The sequence below is a fragment of the Mauremys reevesii genome, linkage group 2, assembly GCF_016161935.1.
Source record: "Mauremys reevesii isolate NIE-2019 linkage group 2, ASM1616193v1, whole genome shotgun sequence".
NCBI lineage: Eukaryota > Metazoa > Chordata > Testudines > Geoemydidae > Mauremys > Mauremys reevesii.
Window position 1 is genome coordinate 102,364,875 of NC_052624.1, and position 13,967 is coordinate 102,378,841.

A 13,967-nucleotide genomic window follows, 5' to 3' on the forward strand; every position below is an offset into this window, starting at 1 on the left:
GTCACTTGATCAGAGTCTAAGTACTTACACGGGGAACAAATATTTAATAATGGGCTCTTCAGAGAAAGGTATAACACAAGTCAATGGCTGGAAGGTGAAGCTAGACCAATTCAGACTAGAAATAAGGCATAATTTTTTAACAGTGAGAGGAATTAATCACATTGGAACAACTTACCAAGGGTCATGGTGGATTCTCTTAATATCCCTTTTTCTTCTTAGCATCACCGGGTGTCAATGGAAGTTGACTGTGGTTAGTACTTTGCACAGCCAGACTCTTTATTTGAAAGGAAAACTCCAGTGCTCGGTTATAATATATTAGGGCCAAATCCTCTGGCCTTCTTCAAAGCCAGAGATTGCACCAAACACAGCAGAATCGCTGCAGTTCCACTGTACGTGGGGAAGAGGAGGCAAAGAAGTGAAAGGGCCATGCAGGAAGACTCAGCAACCCCATGTTTTTTTACTAAGCCAAATTCTTGTAGCATCTGTCTCAGAAGTGGAGCAAAACAGTTTGTGGGTCACCTGGTGAACAGCAAGAAAACTTGCACTTTGCATCACCAAATTGCCAAAATGTTGGTTTCCTGATTGTCAGCTACATTTTGTTTTTTTTAACTTGTGTATATTGCAGATAGTTAGTCAGAGGATGGACATGGATGGCAGGAGAGTGATCACTTGATCATTGCCTGTTAGGTTCACTGCCTCTGGGGCACCTGGTATTGGCCACTGTCGGTAGACAGATACTGGGCTAGATGGGCCTTTGGTCTGACCCGGTAGGGCCATTCTTATGTTCTTATGGACGTGCACAGAAAGCAATCACCTGTTCATGCAAGCGATGGAGTCTTTCACCTATGTACACGGGTGACGGTGCTGAAATATGGTATGTGCAACAAGTGCTTCCACATGCAGCATTGCACATACTCAAGAGGGGTTTCGGTTTGAGATCCCATTGTAAGATTTTCATTCATTTATTTGTTTTGTTTTTAGATGTAACCTTAAGAATGTTTTCTATGGTATACTGAGGTTCTCAACTGTTCCTCAGGAAATTTTGCATCAGGATAGTTTGTTTATATAAGCTTATTACCAATGGTATGATCATGTATATACCAGTAATAGGTTGTAAATGTTCACTTCTCTGTGTTGATAATTTTTTTGTGACTTCACTGAGCTGGCTGGGCTCTGTCTAATTTTAACCCTACAATTTCCCATGACTTTTGCTGTTGACCTCAGATGGTGCAGAGGGAGAGGAAGTGTGCATAACGATCCTGCTCTGGATTTTCTGGCAGATGATCTCAGCTAGTGCCAGTGATAGGTGGAGACTAATGGACTGTAACCTGCTCTCCAACCTTCCCCTTGTTGCTATACACTAGAAGATGTGGCTCATTTTCATATCTAGAAAACCAGCTACATTAAAGTTTGGTTGAGCAGAAATAGGATTCTGACTGCCCCCTGTGCAGGAAACACCAAGTCTGAGGAGGCTGATTGACTCTTTTCTCTTTCCACTAGTGCCCCTGTGCAGGGCCAACCTAATCTGCCTCCCCTCTCCCTCCACCATTTACGTGAACAAGTTAAACAAAAGGTTTTGGGACTAATTTGCTGTAACATTTTGGAGATCACTCAGGCTGATAAGTGGTTCTGTTACCTACTGCCTTGTAACTTTGGGTGTCTTAATGCTGTCTGTGAACAGCTATATGTGAGGGCATACTGGGAAACTGGGCAAAAACAGTAGGTAGCTTGTATTAGAAAAGGTGCTGCTCCCTTCCTGATTACTTCACTCTGTCATAGCCAGGATCCATTGTTTCACAGACAGCATCCTGCATAGATGCTAGCCCTCAGTTTCTGGATACCAAACCTCAAAACCTGTTTAAAAAGTTTTTTTTTTCTTTCTTTCTCCTGCCATGATGACTCCTCATTGTTCAGAGTGAAGGAAACTCCCACCTTTCCATTAACTTCAATGTTCCACTATTGTGTCTTCCTGGTTGGACAATGGATGGGTACTTTAAGTTGATTTTGTGTAAACAGCTAGCCTGAGAGATGCCACTGCCTACCTAATTACATCACTTCCTGTTATGAGGCGATGATGTACAATTACAATGTTCTACACACATACACATGCAAATGTTCATAGCCATCCCCTGCATAGAAATCTCCTAATGACCATCAAGTTCAGAACATTATAAGCTTTCATAAAAGACCTTACTTGACGTTAGTCTATAAGGTGCCACAGGATTCTTTGCTGCTTCTACAGAACCAGACTAACACGGCTACCCCTCTGATACTTGACGTAAGTTTATGCACAATAACATTGTATACAACTACTTAATTCAGGTGCTTATTCTCTGGGGTTCAGACCCCCTTTTCTCTCTGGGGACCCTGATTGTCGCACTTGCCCTTCTCCTTTACCAGCTCAGAGCCTGCAAGTGGAGATGTTATCAAGTTAGCCCTGTGTCTTGTTTAACTCAGTCATTTAGAATAGCTGAACCTATTACTCATGTGATTGCCTTTCTGCTGATCCCATCTTTCTGTGTCTGACCTATTATTTCATTCTCTCAGATTCTATAGCACTTGAGAAATGTGTTTGATCAGATAGATATTACAGAAACTAGTTGGAATGAGGAGCATTTTAAATTATTGACTCAACAATGCAAAATGAATGCAAATGACTGTTACAAGAGTTGACAAAGCCAAATTTTCTATACAAGAGGCTGTCTTATCCTTGGGAGTCCCCTAGCAGCAGCCTTCTATTCTCAACATTTTGCCTGACAGATTCCAGGGAGCCTTCTTCCAGGACTTAAAAGTAACAGCATGTGTCAGATGAGAAAAATGGAAATACTTTGTATTCGTTTTTAATATGCTCAGCCAGAAAAAAATATTCCATACTAGTGCAGACTCTATTACAGTGGTTTTCAGTCCATGGAACCCTGGGGGTCCTCAGACTACATCTAAGGGGTCTGTGAAAGGTTGTTGTTGCCACAGAACAGTGATTTTCAACCAGTGGTACACACTATGTCTATCTCCATGCACAATTTTTAGTGGTCCACAAATTAAAAAAAGGTTGAAAACCACTGTTCTATTGACTATACTAGTCTGACCAAGCTTGCCATTTCTTAATTACAGGTAGCTGGGGACCTTGTTAGCCGATTGCACCTTGATGCCCATATTGACAAACTGGTGAAGACATATAGCGGTGGCACAAAGAGGAAGCTTTCTACAGCTTTGGCTTTAGTTGGCAAACCCCAAATACTTTTACTGGTGAGTAGAGTGAACATTATTATTGCTTTGGAAGCATTAACATATTTCATTATTTTATTTTCCTACCTGACGTGTGAAAACGTGGTGCAGATTCCAAATCACCTCCAGGGAATAAGTGACACAAAAGCAGTGCAGATGTCATATTCAACTCCCGGAATAAACTTCTTTTAATTTTTGCTCCAACATTCCCCAGTTGTACTATTGCCAGCCTAGGAAACCTAGCTCCAAGTGCTACATTCCTGCTGCAGTGTAGGTATGCATTTTTTAGACAGAGATCTCTTTTATTCCAGAACAAGAGAAATAGAATTTACTGTTCAATATATTACAAAGTATAGTATATTTTCTGACCATATTTCTGCACAATGTAAGAACATAAAAAAAAATTAAAATAGGATTATAATGGGATGCTCATCTCACACAAGCCCTGAAAGGGTTAAGATGACCCAGAAGGGGCCAATTAACCTTATATGCTGCACTTGGAGAGAAGTTGGGGATTGACAAACACTACTTGCGGATGAAGCCTAGTTTGGGGTAGAGCTGGGGTAGGATTATAAAGCCCAGGAAGGGAGAGCAGGAGAAGTTACAGAGGAGGAACCTGCAGTCACTCTCTAAAGGGAAATGGAGCCAAGGACAAGGAGGAAGTCCAGGGGGACAGTAAAACCTGGGATCCTAGAGAATCTGACAAGAGGCTGATGGGGAGGAAGTAGCCACAGAGAGCAGGGGAAGCTCTGGTGGTAGAAAGAGAGGTTGTGTAGGAAGGAGTCGAGGGAAACAACAAATGAGACTGAACAGACCTGGATTGTTAGTCATAGAATCTCTGGGCTGGATCCCCTATCAGCCGCTGAAAAGTGGCACAGGACCTACAGGTGGAACAGAAGACTGTGTGACGTGGCAACCGGGCAGCTTGTCAGAGTGAATTAGATACCCCGGAGGTGTGTGTGGGGGGTGTCTGTATAGTGACCTGGCTTTGAGTTGTGGAGACAGAGAGAGAGACCACAGCACAAGCAACCAAATGGGGCAAAAGCTACAATGATTCCGTATAGCATCTTGAGCAATAGGGATTATTTTATTTTAATGACAATGGTACCAGATGTGTTGTCAGTCATGGAAATGCATTCTTTAGTACTCTTATAGGCTGGGTAAAACTTTTCAATAGGATTCAGTTTGATATGTGTGAGCTCACCCTTCAATTAGTATTACTGTAAACAAAAAACCCACCTAAGACAAAAGGAGTGTGCGAGCCCACCCACCGGCTTTAGCTGAGTTATGTTTTGAGTAGGAATGTGGTGAGGAGCAGGGAAGGGAGAGAAGGCAGGACACAAAGAAATTGAGACGGGACAAGATAAATGGAGGGTATGTCTGCACTTAAACCACTTTAGTGGCACAGCTGTGCCACTGTAGCACTTCAGCATAGATACTACCTACACCAATGGGAAGAATTCTCCCATTGCTGTAGTTAATCCACCTCCCTGAGAGTCAGTAGCTAGGTTGATGGAATAATTCTTCCATCAACCTAGCGCAGTCTACACTGGGGGTTAGGTCAGCATAACTCCATCTCTCAGCGGTGTAGATTTTTCACCTCCCTGAGAGACATAGCTTTGCTGATGTAAGTTTCCAGTGTAGACCAGTCCACAGAGAGAAAGGGAGCAGCTGAAATAATAGTGGCTGATCCTGGAAGAAGCATTGGAAGAGGATTTTGGCCAGGGTTGCAGGCTGAAAAGAGCACTCTTGGTGCTGTGAGTAAAAGAAGCTGTTTCCTTCTATCTGATTCCTTCTGTGTTTGAGACATAGGACTTGTACATTCTTTGTAAATAAACAAAACTGCATCAAAGAAATACCTGACTACCACCAGTGTCTACTCCCAACTGACACACCCACAGGAGGGGACCCCAAACTTTGATAAGCCAATCAGATCAAAAGGGGTAATACTAGTGTCAGTTGCCAAGGAACGAGATTGTGAGCTGGTGTTCCTGTGTAACCAAGCTGGAACAAATAACGAAGGTGCTTGCAGAAATTAAAAATGGCCAATGGGATTTAAAACAAGACCAGAAACATGAACTGGAGGCTTCACAAAAGAATTTAAAACAAGACTTGGAAGTTTCACAAAGGAACTAAAGCAGCATCTGGAGGATTCCCTGAAAGGGCCGAGGACTGCCTTGCAAGCAGAGGTCAGATCTCTGGAGCAACAGCTACAAAATCTCCAGATAGGTTGGGAAGACCAATTGCAAAGCTCCCCAGAATTTTAATACCCATCAGTGGTTCCAGATGAACAGTGAGGAGAATCCTTCCATTAGCAAGATTTCCTACTCAATATTCCATATTTTTTAAACTATCTGCCATTTGGTGGAATCTGATAGATCCCCTAGGCAAAAATTATGCTCTTCAAAAGCATCTTCATGAGCCAGGATAAAAGTAACATGTAGCAGGAGGGTTTAGTAAATATCCAGAGAAAGATGGGTACCTTCTCTCTTTTCTTATCTTATACTGAGCCCATCATATGGCATAAGCATTTCACTAGAGGAAACAAAAGTTCCCTCCAATTCCCCTTTCTATGCCTGGGAGGGGGGCGGGAATAGTTAAATAAATGAATCTTATAATCCTTCAGAAATGCCACTTGGTCGGAGTATACTCCCCAGAGTAAAGGGATAAATCATCAGTCCCAAGAGTTTGTCTCCAAAGTGAGTACAGAATGGGTTAAACTAGATTAGTGCACTTACCGAGTTGTGCCTCTGAATCTGCATATGTTCATAAGACCAGAGGTATTTTGCTTCCTCTAATTTCATAGCACTAATCCACTTATGTGTTGGAAGGTTTTACTTATATTTTTTGAGCTCAAACTGATCTTGGATGACTTGGCAAAAGGGGAAGGTTATCTTCTTAAGTTAACGCTTCCACTACTCTCAGAAGGTACTCCAACTGTTATGTAATCTCTTTAGGACAATCTGTCACCACAGGCAGCCATTTCAATTTGCCTCTTGCTGTGAAAGATGCATCCTCACATATGTAGTGTCGAGAGGAAAAAACACACTTTTAAATAACTGGAATGCTCTAAAAGGTTTATACATATTATAAGTGCTTTGGGAAGGATTACTTATAAAGGATTTATAGAGGGGTTTATCTATGAAGGATCCATAATTAGGGAATAGAAGTAAATACTATGTGAAGTGGTTTTTTTTTTTTAAGTGACAATGTTAAAAATAGAACCAATTTACCCAACAGATCTGCTCCTCGTTAATGTTTAGAGTCATCTCTTCTTATTTAGGTGATAAAAATATAAGTTGTTTGGATTTGGTTTTGTTTTTTACTACCTTTTACTCCTGCCAGCCCTGGAGAGCCAGGGCCGCCCAGAGGATTCAGGGGGCCTGGGGAAAAGCAATTTTGGGGGCCCCTTCCATAAAAAAAAAGTTGCAATACTATAGAATACTATATTCTTGTGGGGGCCCCTGCAGGGCCTGGGGCAAATTGCCCCACTTGCCCCCCCCCCCCATCTGGGCAGCCCTGTGGAGAGCCGACAAAGCAACTATAAGAGAGACTGAAATGGACTCACTCTCTCCCTGTGTCATTTGTGACTAAGCACCAAAATCAGAGTTAGAACAGCATGCTCCAACTTCGTGTGCTTCTTGCTTACAAGACTCAGCTAGAATTCCTTCCTGAAAACAAACCAGCCCCGCACCATTGGTACTGATAGCCAGTGCCACCCTCATGACACCCTGCATTCAGTGGAACCATTGAAAGGGCTGTCTTCTCTGTCACTACAAAAGTGGAGAGGAGGGGTTTTAAAGAATAAGGGCCAAGTGGTATCTTCCACTTCCATCAGCAAAAGGTATCGAAACCCATTTTATCAGTTGCAGAGGATGCAGAAAGGGGAAGTGCAATCTCTGCAGCTGCACTTCCTATCCCACAGAAGCCCTCCATGACTGCTCCAGGAGATTTAGTTTCCACAGCTTTTGGAAGTGTGGGACTATGAATCGGACTGGCTGGGGTGACGTTGTCTTCCCTCAAACCCTGAGGGATATTATGGAGCAAGGCAATGCTGCCTGCGTCAGTATGTAGTCACGTGGTTCCCCCCACCACAGATAGGAATGCCACTTGAAGGAAAGCATGGCATAGAGAACCTGGGGGAGGGAAGCTGTGCTCCCATAGAGCACTGAGGAGCCATGTGTGATTGTGCAGGGGAGACAGCATGGAGATACAGGACCTCTAATTTGTTAGCCCATGCCTCTGGCAGATCCACAAGTTCTAGGCAGGGAGGAGCAGCAAACACTGCACCCCCACCACACTCCCCCCCAACAAAACAGAGAAACTTTGCTAATCCCAAGTCAGAGACCTTCCTTGCCCTGCATGTAAATAGACCATGTGAGGAGCATCTGGCCCTAATTGCATCATCATCAAATTCTTTCTCTACCTTCTCTACTCCCATTGTTAACTGATGCATTTGTTTCTGTAGGATGAGCCCAGTTCTGGAATGGATCCCTGTTCCAAGCGGTACCTCTGGAAAGCCATCACGAAGGAAGTTCAGGATGGCTGTGCTGCTGTGCTCACGTCCCACAGGTGTGATATTATCACATTGGCTAACATCCTCTTTGTCTAATCACTTGCTCTAATTGAGTTCTGAGGCACACGCCGCTGAAAGAGAGAAGTTGATATTTGTGTTCAGGATGAACTGTGCTAAGGTCTCTTGCTATATTATGGCAGTTCCTTCTCATCCATGAAATCTGAATTTGCCTAAATTTGGGTGTTAAGGACTACATTATGGTTTGATGGGTATTCTGAGAGAGGGAGGAGATAATGACCTTTCCACTTGCCTTGCTCTCCCCATTCAAGGATCAACCGCTACTACAATCCCTGTGTTCCCTGAGGTACTAGGGCTATTCCTTTTAAGCCTCTCCCAGCACCATCCCCCAAGGAACTACCCATCACCAAAGGGGAAAAGGAGGAGAGGTTCATGGCCATTTCCCTTCTCTGGACTGACCAGAGATGGTGGTTGGCATCAGAGCGGGGAAGCACGCTGCCCCAACTTAAAGGATGTTCCAGTCTCAGGTTTTAAATTCAACCACAGCTGTCCAGAGTAGAGTGCGGGTAAATATTTTCAAATGTACAGGGCCGGAGCCCTGGGCGCCCCCGTAGTGCTGAAGCCCCAGACCTCAGGGCTTCTGGAAATACTATATGAAAACTTAAACCCTGTCTATCCTACACCACCTATCTGCACTTCCGGCACTGGAAATGACTGTACCCTCCTGGGATGCAGTGGTTCTTCACGATCCCTAACATGGCTCTAAATGTCTCATGAATCCTCCCTAATATGCTCTCTATTTTGTCAGTTTAATGGAGGAGACATTGAAACTGTTTTGTAGCATCTATGGTAACTTGAATAAATTGCATGTTCCCTGCAGGGCACACTACATAGTAAGTATAATTATATATAAATGGCTTAAAGTGAGGGAGCAATCTGATTCGCTGATAGAAATCTCTATCTATGTAATTATGAAAGAATGCCTAGAAGGGGTAGAACTAATTAATCAAAACACTGAATTAATGTTTTGATCAAATTAAATCCTGAATTAGTAAATGAATCAATAAAATGCCACAACAGAAGATTTGTTAGATATTTTAAATGAAAGTTGCTTCAGATGTATTCAAGGCATTTTCTCTCTGTGAATGTTCAATGTTTGAGGCTCACAGAAAAATGAATTTAAAAGTTGTTTTGGTATTCATGGAAACCGAATCCTTAAATTCAGATACGTGAATGTTTGTATCCAAATTGCTACTGTTCATCCAGCTAGGGAACAAAAACATGTGATTTTAAGTAAATAGTCACCGGTAAACAGCACAGCTAGATTTTCAAACCACAGAGTAAAGCCATCATTTTCAAACAACAAATAAACTGAGGATAATAGTGATCAGCTCAAAGATATGTCGTGAGCAGGAAAAGAAAATAAGCTCCTCAAATAAATTATTGATAATCATTCATTCAGCTCCATGAATGAATGTTTTTTTTAAGATAGAGTAGTAAAAATTAACAATGGTAGTGTACATGGATTTCAATTCTAATTAATAGCACATTGCTGTGACTGGTTGCATATGGGCAAGATTTGATATTGCAGGCCAGATTTTCAAATAACCTCTTAAATGGGAAATGCATTTGTGTTTGTAAATGCATTTTTTTTGTGCATCAACAAGTATACATATAAAATATATGGGTCCTTTTTAAGGGACCCTCTTAAAATTTAGTCTCTGAAGTTAATGGGCTTAAATTTTGGAGAGTACCTCTGTTCTTGGAGGTTGTATTAATGGTTCCCGTAGGACTGGATTGTGGTATTTAACCACTATCCCGTCTGAGGGCAGTGTCAGTTGGCATCGCCCCAAAGGTAGCATTGGGAGGCATTGTACTGCAAAGAGAATGCCTCTTGGAGCTAGCTATCCATTTGTGCTGTGGGGTGAGCTATCTGCAAACCACCTTTAACATACTTCCCACATGTAACAGGGGCAGCGCTATGGTCTACCTAACCCCTATCTGTCCCTGACTCAGTGCCCCCTTTTGAATGAGCTGCTCTCACAGGAGTACCTCAACAGTGCTTTCCCAAGTGCAATGGCTGTAATTCTGGTCTGCCCATATGTGAGCCAAACAAGGGTAGGGACTGAGTTCTTCCTCCCCTCCCCTACATGGCTATGTGAAGTCAGGGCCACAGTGAACTGCAGGTACATCGAACTACCTGTGCGCGCACACACGTTACCAGGCATCCCACTCATGAGTCTGCGTGTCCATGGTGAATTGCAGCCACCTTTATTCCCAAGTGCAGAATTATGCCGGCACAAATGGAATATCGGTTGAGGCTCCACTGAAAACCAGACTCTGTCACATATCCCCATTGGATGTTGGTTTTTGGAAATGTACCATTGTAGTGAGCTATTATGTGAAATTTATTACTGTTGCCACGGCTTACTTAATTTCTCTATGCTCTGCAAGAATTATTCAATTCCATATGAGGGTCATGCATTTGTTCTAATATTTGTAAGTCCCGGTAATTCATTATTATTTGAAGCATTAAAATACAGCATGGTGCATCTTTTAGAACTTTGGTGCTATATCCTAAATACATTTCTGTTTGGGTCATTTTGTGGTCTCTACTCTGTCACCCATAATAATATTAAATAGTAGTTCACTTCAGAAGGACTAGTACGATTCAAAAGAAGCAGTGTCGTTTTACCACGCTTCCCTGCCAAACATTCCAACCCTAATTTGGAGTGACCTCCTCTACGCATGTTAGAGAACGTTGAGCTGATAGCCCAGTCCTTAGCATCTCTGCTGAGAGTGCAAATAAGGTAGTTAATTAGTGCCTGTAGTAGTATGTCTTTTGTAACATGGCCAAAATTATCCACTTAGAAACAGACTGAAAACATGAATTCATTTTTATGGGACTCCACCAGCTGTCATATGGTAATAACTTTTGGTCTCTACTGATTAGTGATGCATTTGAACCATTGACCTAGAAGTGAAAGGTTCTGTATCCCATCTTCTCTGCCATCCAGACTTCTTCAAATTTTAATTAAAGTTTGTCATAAATAACTTTAATCTTTCCTAATTATTGTTCTTTTCACCATTTTTCCTCTAGCATGGAAGAGTGTGAAGCCCTCTGCACTCGGCTTGCTATTATGGTCGATGGCAGTTTCAAGTGTCTTGGTTCTCCCCAGCATATTAAAAACAGGTATTATGTGTTGACATCTAACCTACTGCTGCTAAATTCAGGCAGAGATTTAGCTAGACATTTTAATAGTGCCAATAGGATATAAATACTTAAAACTGCAGACAATTTCCCCATACCTGCCATTACTGAAGTTAAAAGAGAAGCATTCAAGATGTTTAAGCAAACTAAATGGATGTATGACATTGCTGAAATACTCTATAATCTGCACTGGTATTTGAAAGACAAAAAACTGTATCTAAATCAAGTTCCTACTGCACCCAACCTGAGAAATGGATTGTGTGCAATTTGACATTTTGCTGGATTCATAAAAAAAGCCTTATGTTCATCACATAGCTCTCTGCTCATAGAAATAAGCATGTACCAGAACAGTAGCCACTAAAGAAATGGTTTCTCGCCGCTCAAATTAGCTATCCTTCTTGCCTAATACCTTCTTGAGCTGACTTCAGTGGTAATTGTATGTCCTCAGAATCAGACTCTATATTTATAAATAATAACGTTCCTCTCTTTCCTTTTCATGGACTGAGCACTCTCAATTCTGCTTTGTCTGTGCTCTGAAGTCAAACATAATCTATGTAAGTGGGTATGTTATAAAGAGGACAGGTGCACATTACCAACAGGAAAATAGGGCAAGAAGCAGTGGGTTAAACTTCAGCTTTTAAAACTTAGATTAAATGTTCGAATAAATTTTATGGGGCAGTTTCTCATCTGGAGTAAATCAACATAACTCCATTGGAATCAGTGAGGCTATGCTAATTTACACCAGCTGAGCATCTGTCATGATAACTGTAAGCACATTTAATAATAACAACAAGCTCTAAAGGGAATTTTTGGGATCACAATCCCTGGAGATATCTAAGTCTAAAATAGTTATGCTTCATACGGGTAATTGGGGGGAATGAGAACTAGGCAGGGGAATAAACTAGGTGACACACCGGAAGTTCCTCCCAATCCTAATGATTTCAGGACACTCACAAATCAACAGCTGCTTTCCATTTCTCCAAAAGAAGGATTCCAGCAGAACATATTCTCAAAAGAGAGAGTGTCTGACACAAATTCATAGTCATTATTCTTGTAAAATTAATTATTTTTAAGTGGAAAAACAGCACACCGGGCATATTTTACATTATCAGCAGATTTGCATTCCTTCTATTTGCCACGTCATTTCTTTCAATAATTGACTCTTAATGGCATGCATGTGGGATTTTGTGATATGTGTCCTGGTTATCAATATCATTGAGGCATCTGTAGTGAGCCCGTAGTTAAAGCTGCACTGAGATTTTCACATAAAGAAGATTAAAATCTCTTTAGTTCACAGTTCAGTGATTGAATTTATTCTCCAAAATTTACCACAGATCTATTGATCCAGAGATCTATTGATTTTTCTACTCCCTTTTTGTGTGTGTGTGGGGGGGTTCCAACTTCTGGAACCCTCCTTCCCCCCCCAGCTTCTCTTATAGTTCATTCATTATTCCCGCCTCCTCCTCTGCCCCTTTCAGCCTTATTTTCAGCCTTACTAATCTCACTGAAACCTTACAACTCAAAATGCAATGCAACTTATATTCAGCACCTCCTGTTTTCCTGGCATCCTAAATGCCCAGCTGCCAAACACTACTTCCCTCCTCAATCTACTACCCTTACTAACCACCCATGCTACCTACTGCCTGCTTCACTCACAAATTCCTGCTGCCTTGAAGCCTACCCACATCCCCACGCCCACTTACTCAGCACCCTTTAGTGTCCCTGTTTCTTTTATACCTTGTCAACACAGTATCCACCAGCACTGTAACACTTTGTACAAACAGAAACAAAAAGAAAAAAAAATAACCCCACCTCTTACACACGCGCACGCACACACACACACACAATTAATTTTCAGTTTAGGTGACTCAAGTGAAGAAATTTAGTAAAACTTAGTGCACTCACTTAAGGCAATATTAACATCTAGATGAACTTGATTTAACCTGTTCTACAGCCCAAACGCAATTGCAGACTTTCTCCTGTCTATAACAAAATTCCCCTTCCACTTCCAACTGAAATGCACAACCTTAACTCTGACTTCCGCATGATTAATATATGCTATTGATAGATTATGCCTTGACTTGAAAAGGCTGCTGTTGTTATCACACTGAGACTGGAGTAAAGATTGTATGCTTGAGTGAGACTTTGAGGAATTTGATAAGTGCATTGTGTGTGGTTGTATCCTGGAAGTGAAAATGTGTTTGTAGCAGAGGTGAGGAATCCCATTCTATTTGAGTGGTAGAGGGTGTATTGTGCTTAGTCATAATATTAACTGATTTGCTTGGTGATTGATTATGCTGAAAGGAAATGCATGTAAACCACATAAATTGTAAATTAAGAATGATTTTTGTGTGGTTACACAGGTGGTTACACAGGTGACCCTTTTTTATTTATAGTTTATTTTAAAGCGAGAATTCTGCTGAAAGGAAATTCATGTAAACCATATTAATTGTATGTTAGAACATAAAAATGGCCATAGTGGGTCAGACCCATGGTCCATTCAGCCCAGTATCCTGTCTTTTGACAGTGGACAGTGCCAGATGCTTCAGAGGGAATGAACAGAACAGGTCAACATACTGAGTGATCCATCCCCTGTCATCGAGTCCCAGCTTCTGACAACCAGAGGCTTAGGGACACCTAGAACATGGGGTTGCGTCCCTGACTATCTTGGCTAATATCCTGTGATGGACTTATCCTCCATGAATTTATCTAATCTTTTTTTGAACCTAGTTATACTTTTGGCCTTCACAACACATCCTGGCAATGAGTTCCACAGGTCAACTGTGCATTGTGAAGAAACGCTTCCTTATGTTTGTTTTAAACCTGCTGCCTATTAATTTAATTGATGACTCCTGGTTCTTTTGTTATGTCAACAGGTGAATATTATTCACTTTCACCACACCGTTCATGATTTTATAGACATCTATCATATCCCTTCTTGTCTCTTTTCTAATATGAACAGTCCCAGTCTTTCTAATATCGCCTCATATAGAAGCT

The 13,967-nt window shown here is 41.6% G+C and overlaps 1 protein-coding gene across 1 annotated transcript in view; it reads left to right on the top strand.

Annotated features, from left to right (window-relative positions):
* The window catches only part of ABCA13 (ATP binding cassette subfamily A member 13), a 285,211-nt gene that overhangs the window by 255,067 nt on the left and 16,177 nt on the right, over positions 1-13,967 (top strand). Inside the window, exons 57-59 of the mRNA XM_039526065.1 lie at positions 3,112-3,246; positions 7,694-7,797; positions 10,860-10,952. Of these exons, the coding sequence (XP_039381999.1) occupies positions 3,112-3,246; positions 7,694-7,797; positions 10,860-10,952 (332 nt within the window). The remainder of the gene's footprint in view (positions 1-3,111; positions 3,247-7,693; positions 7,798-10,859; positions 10,953-13,967) is intronic.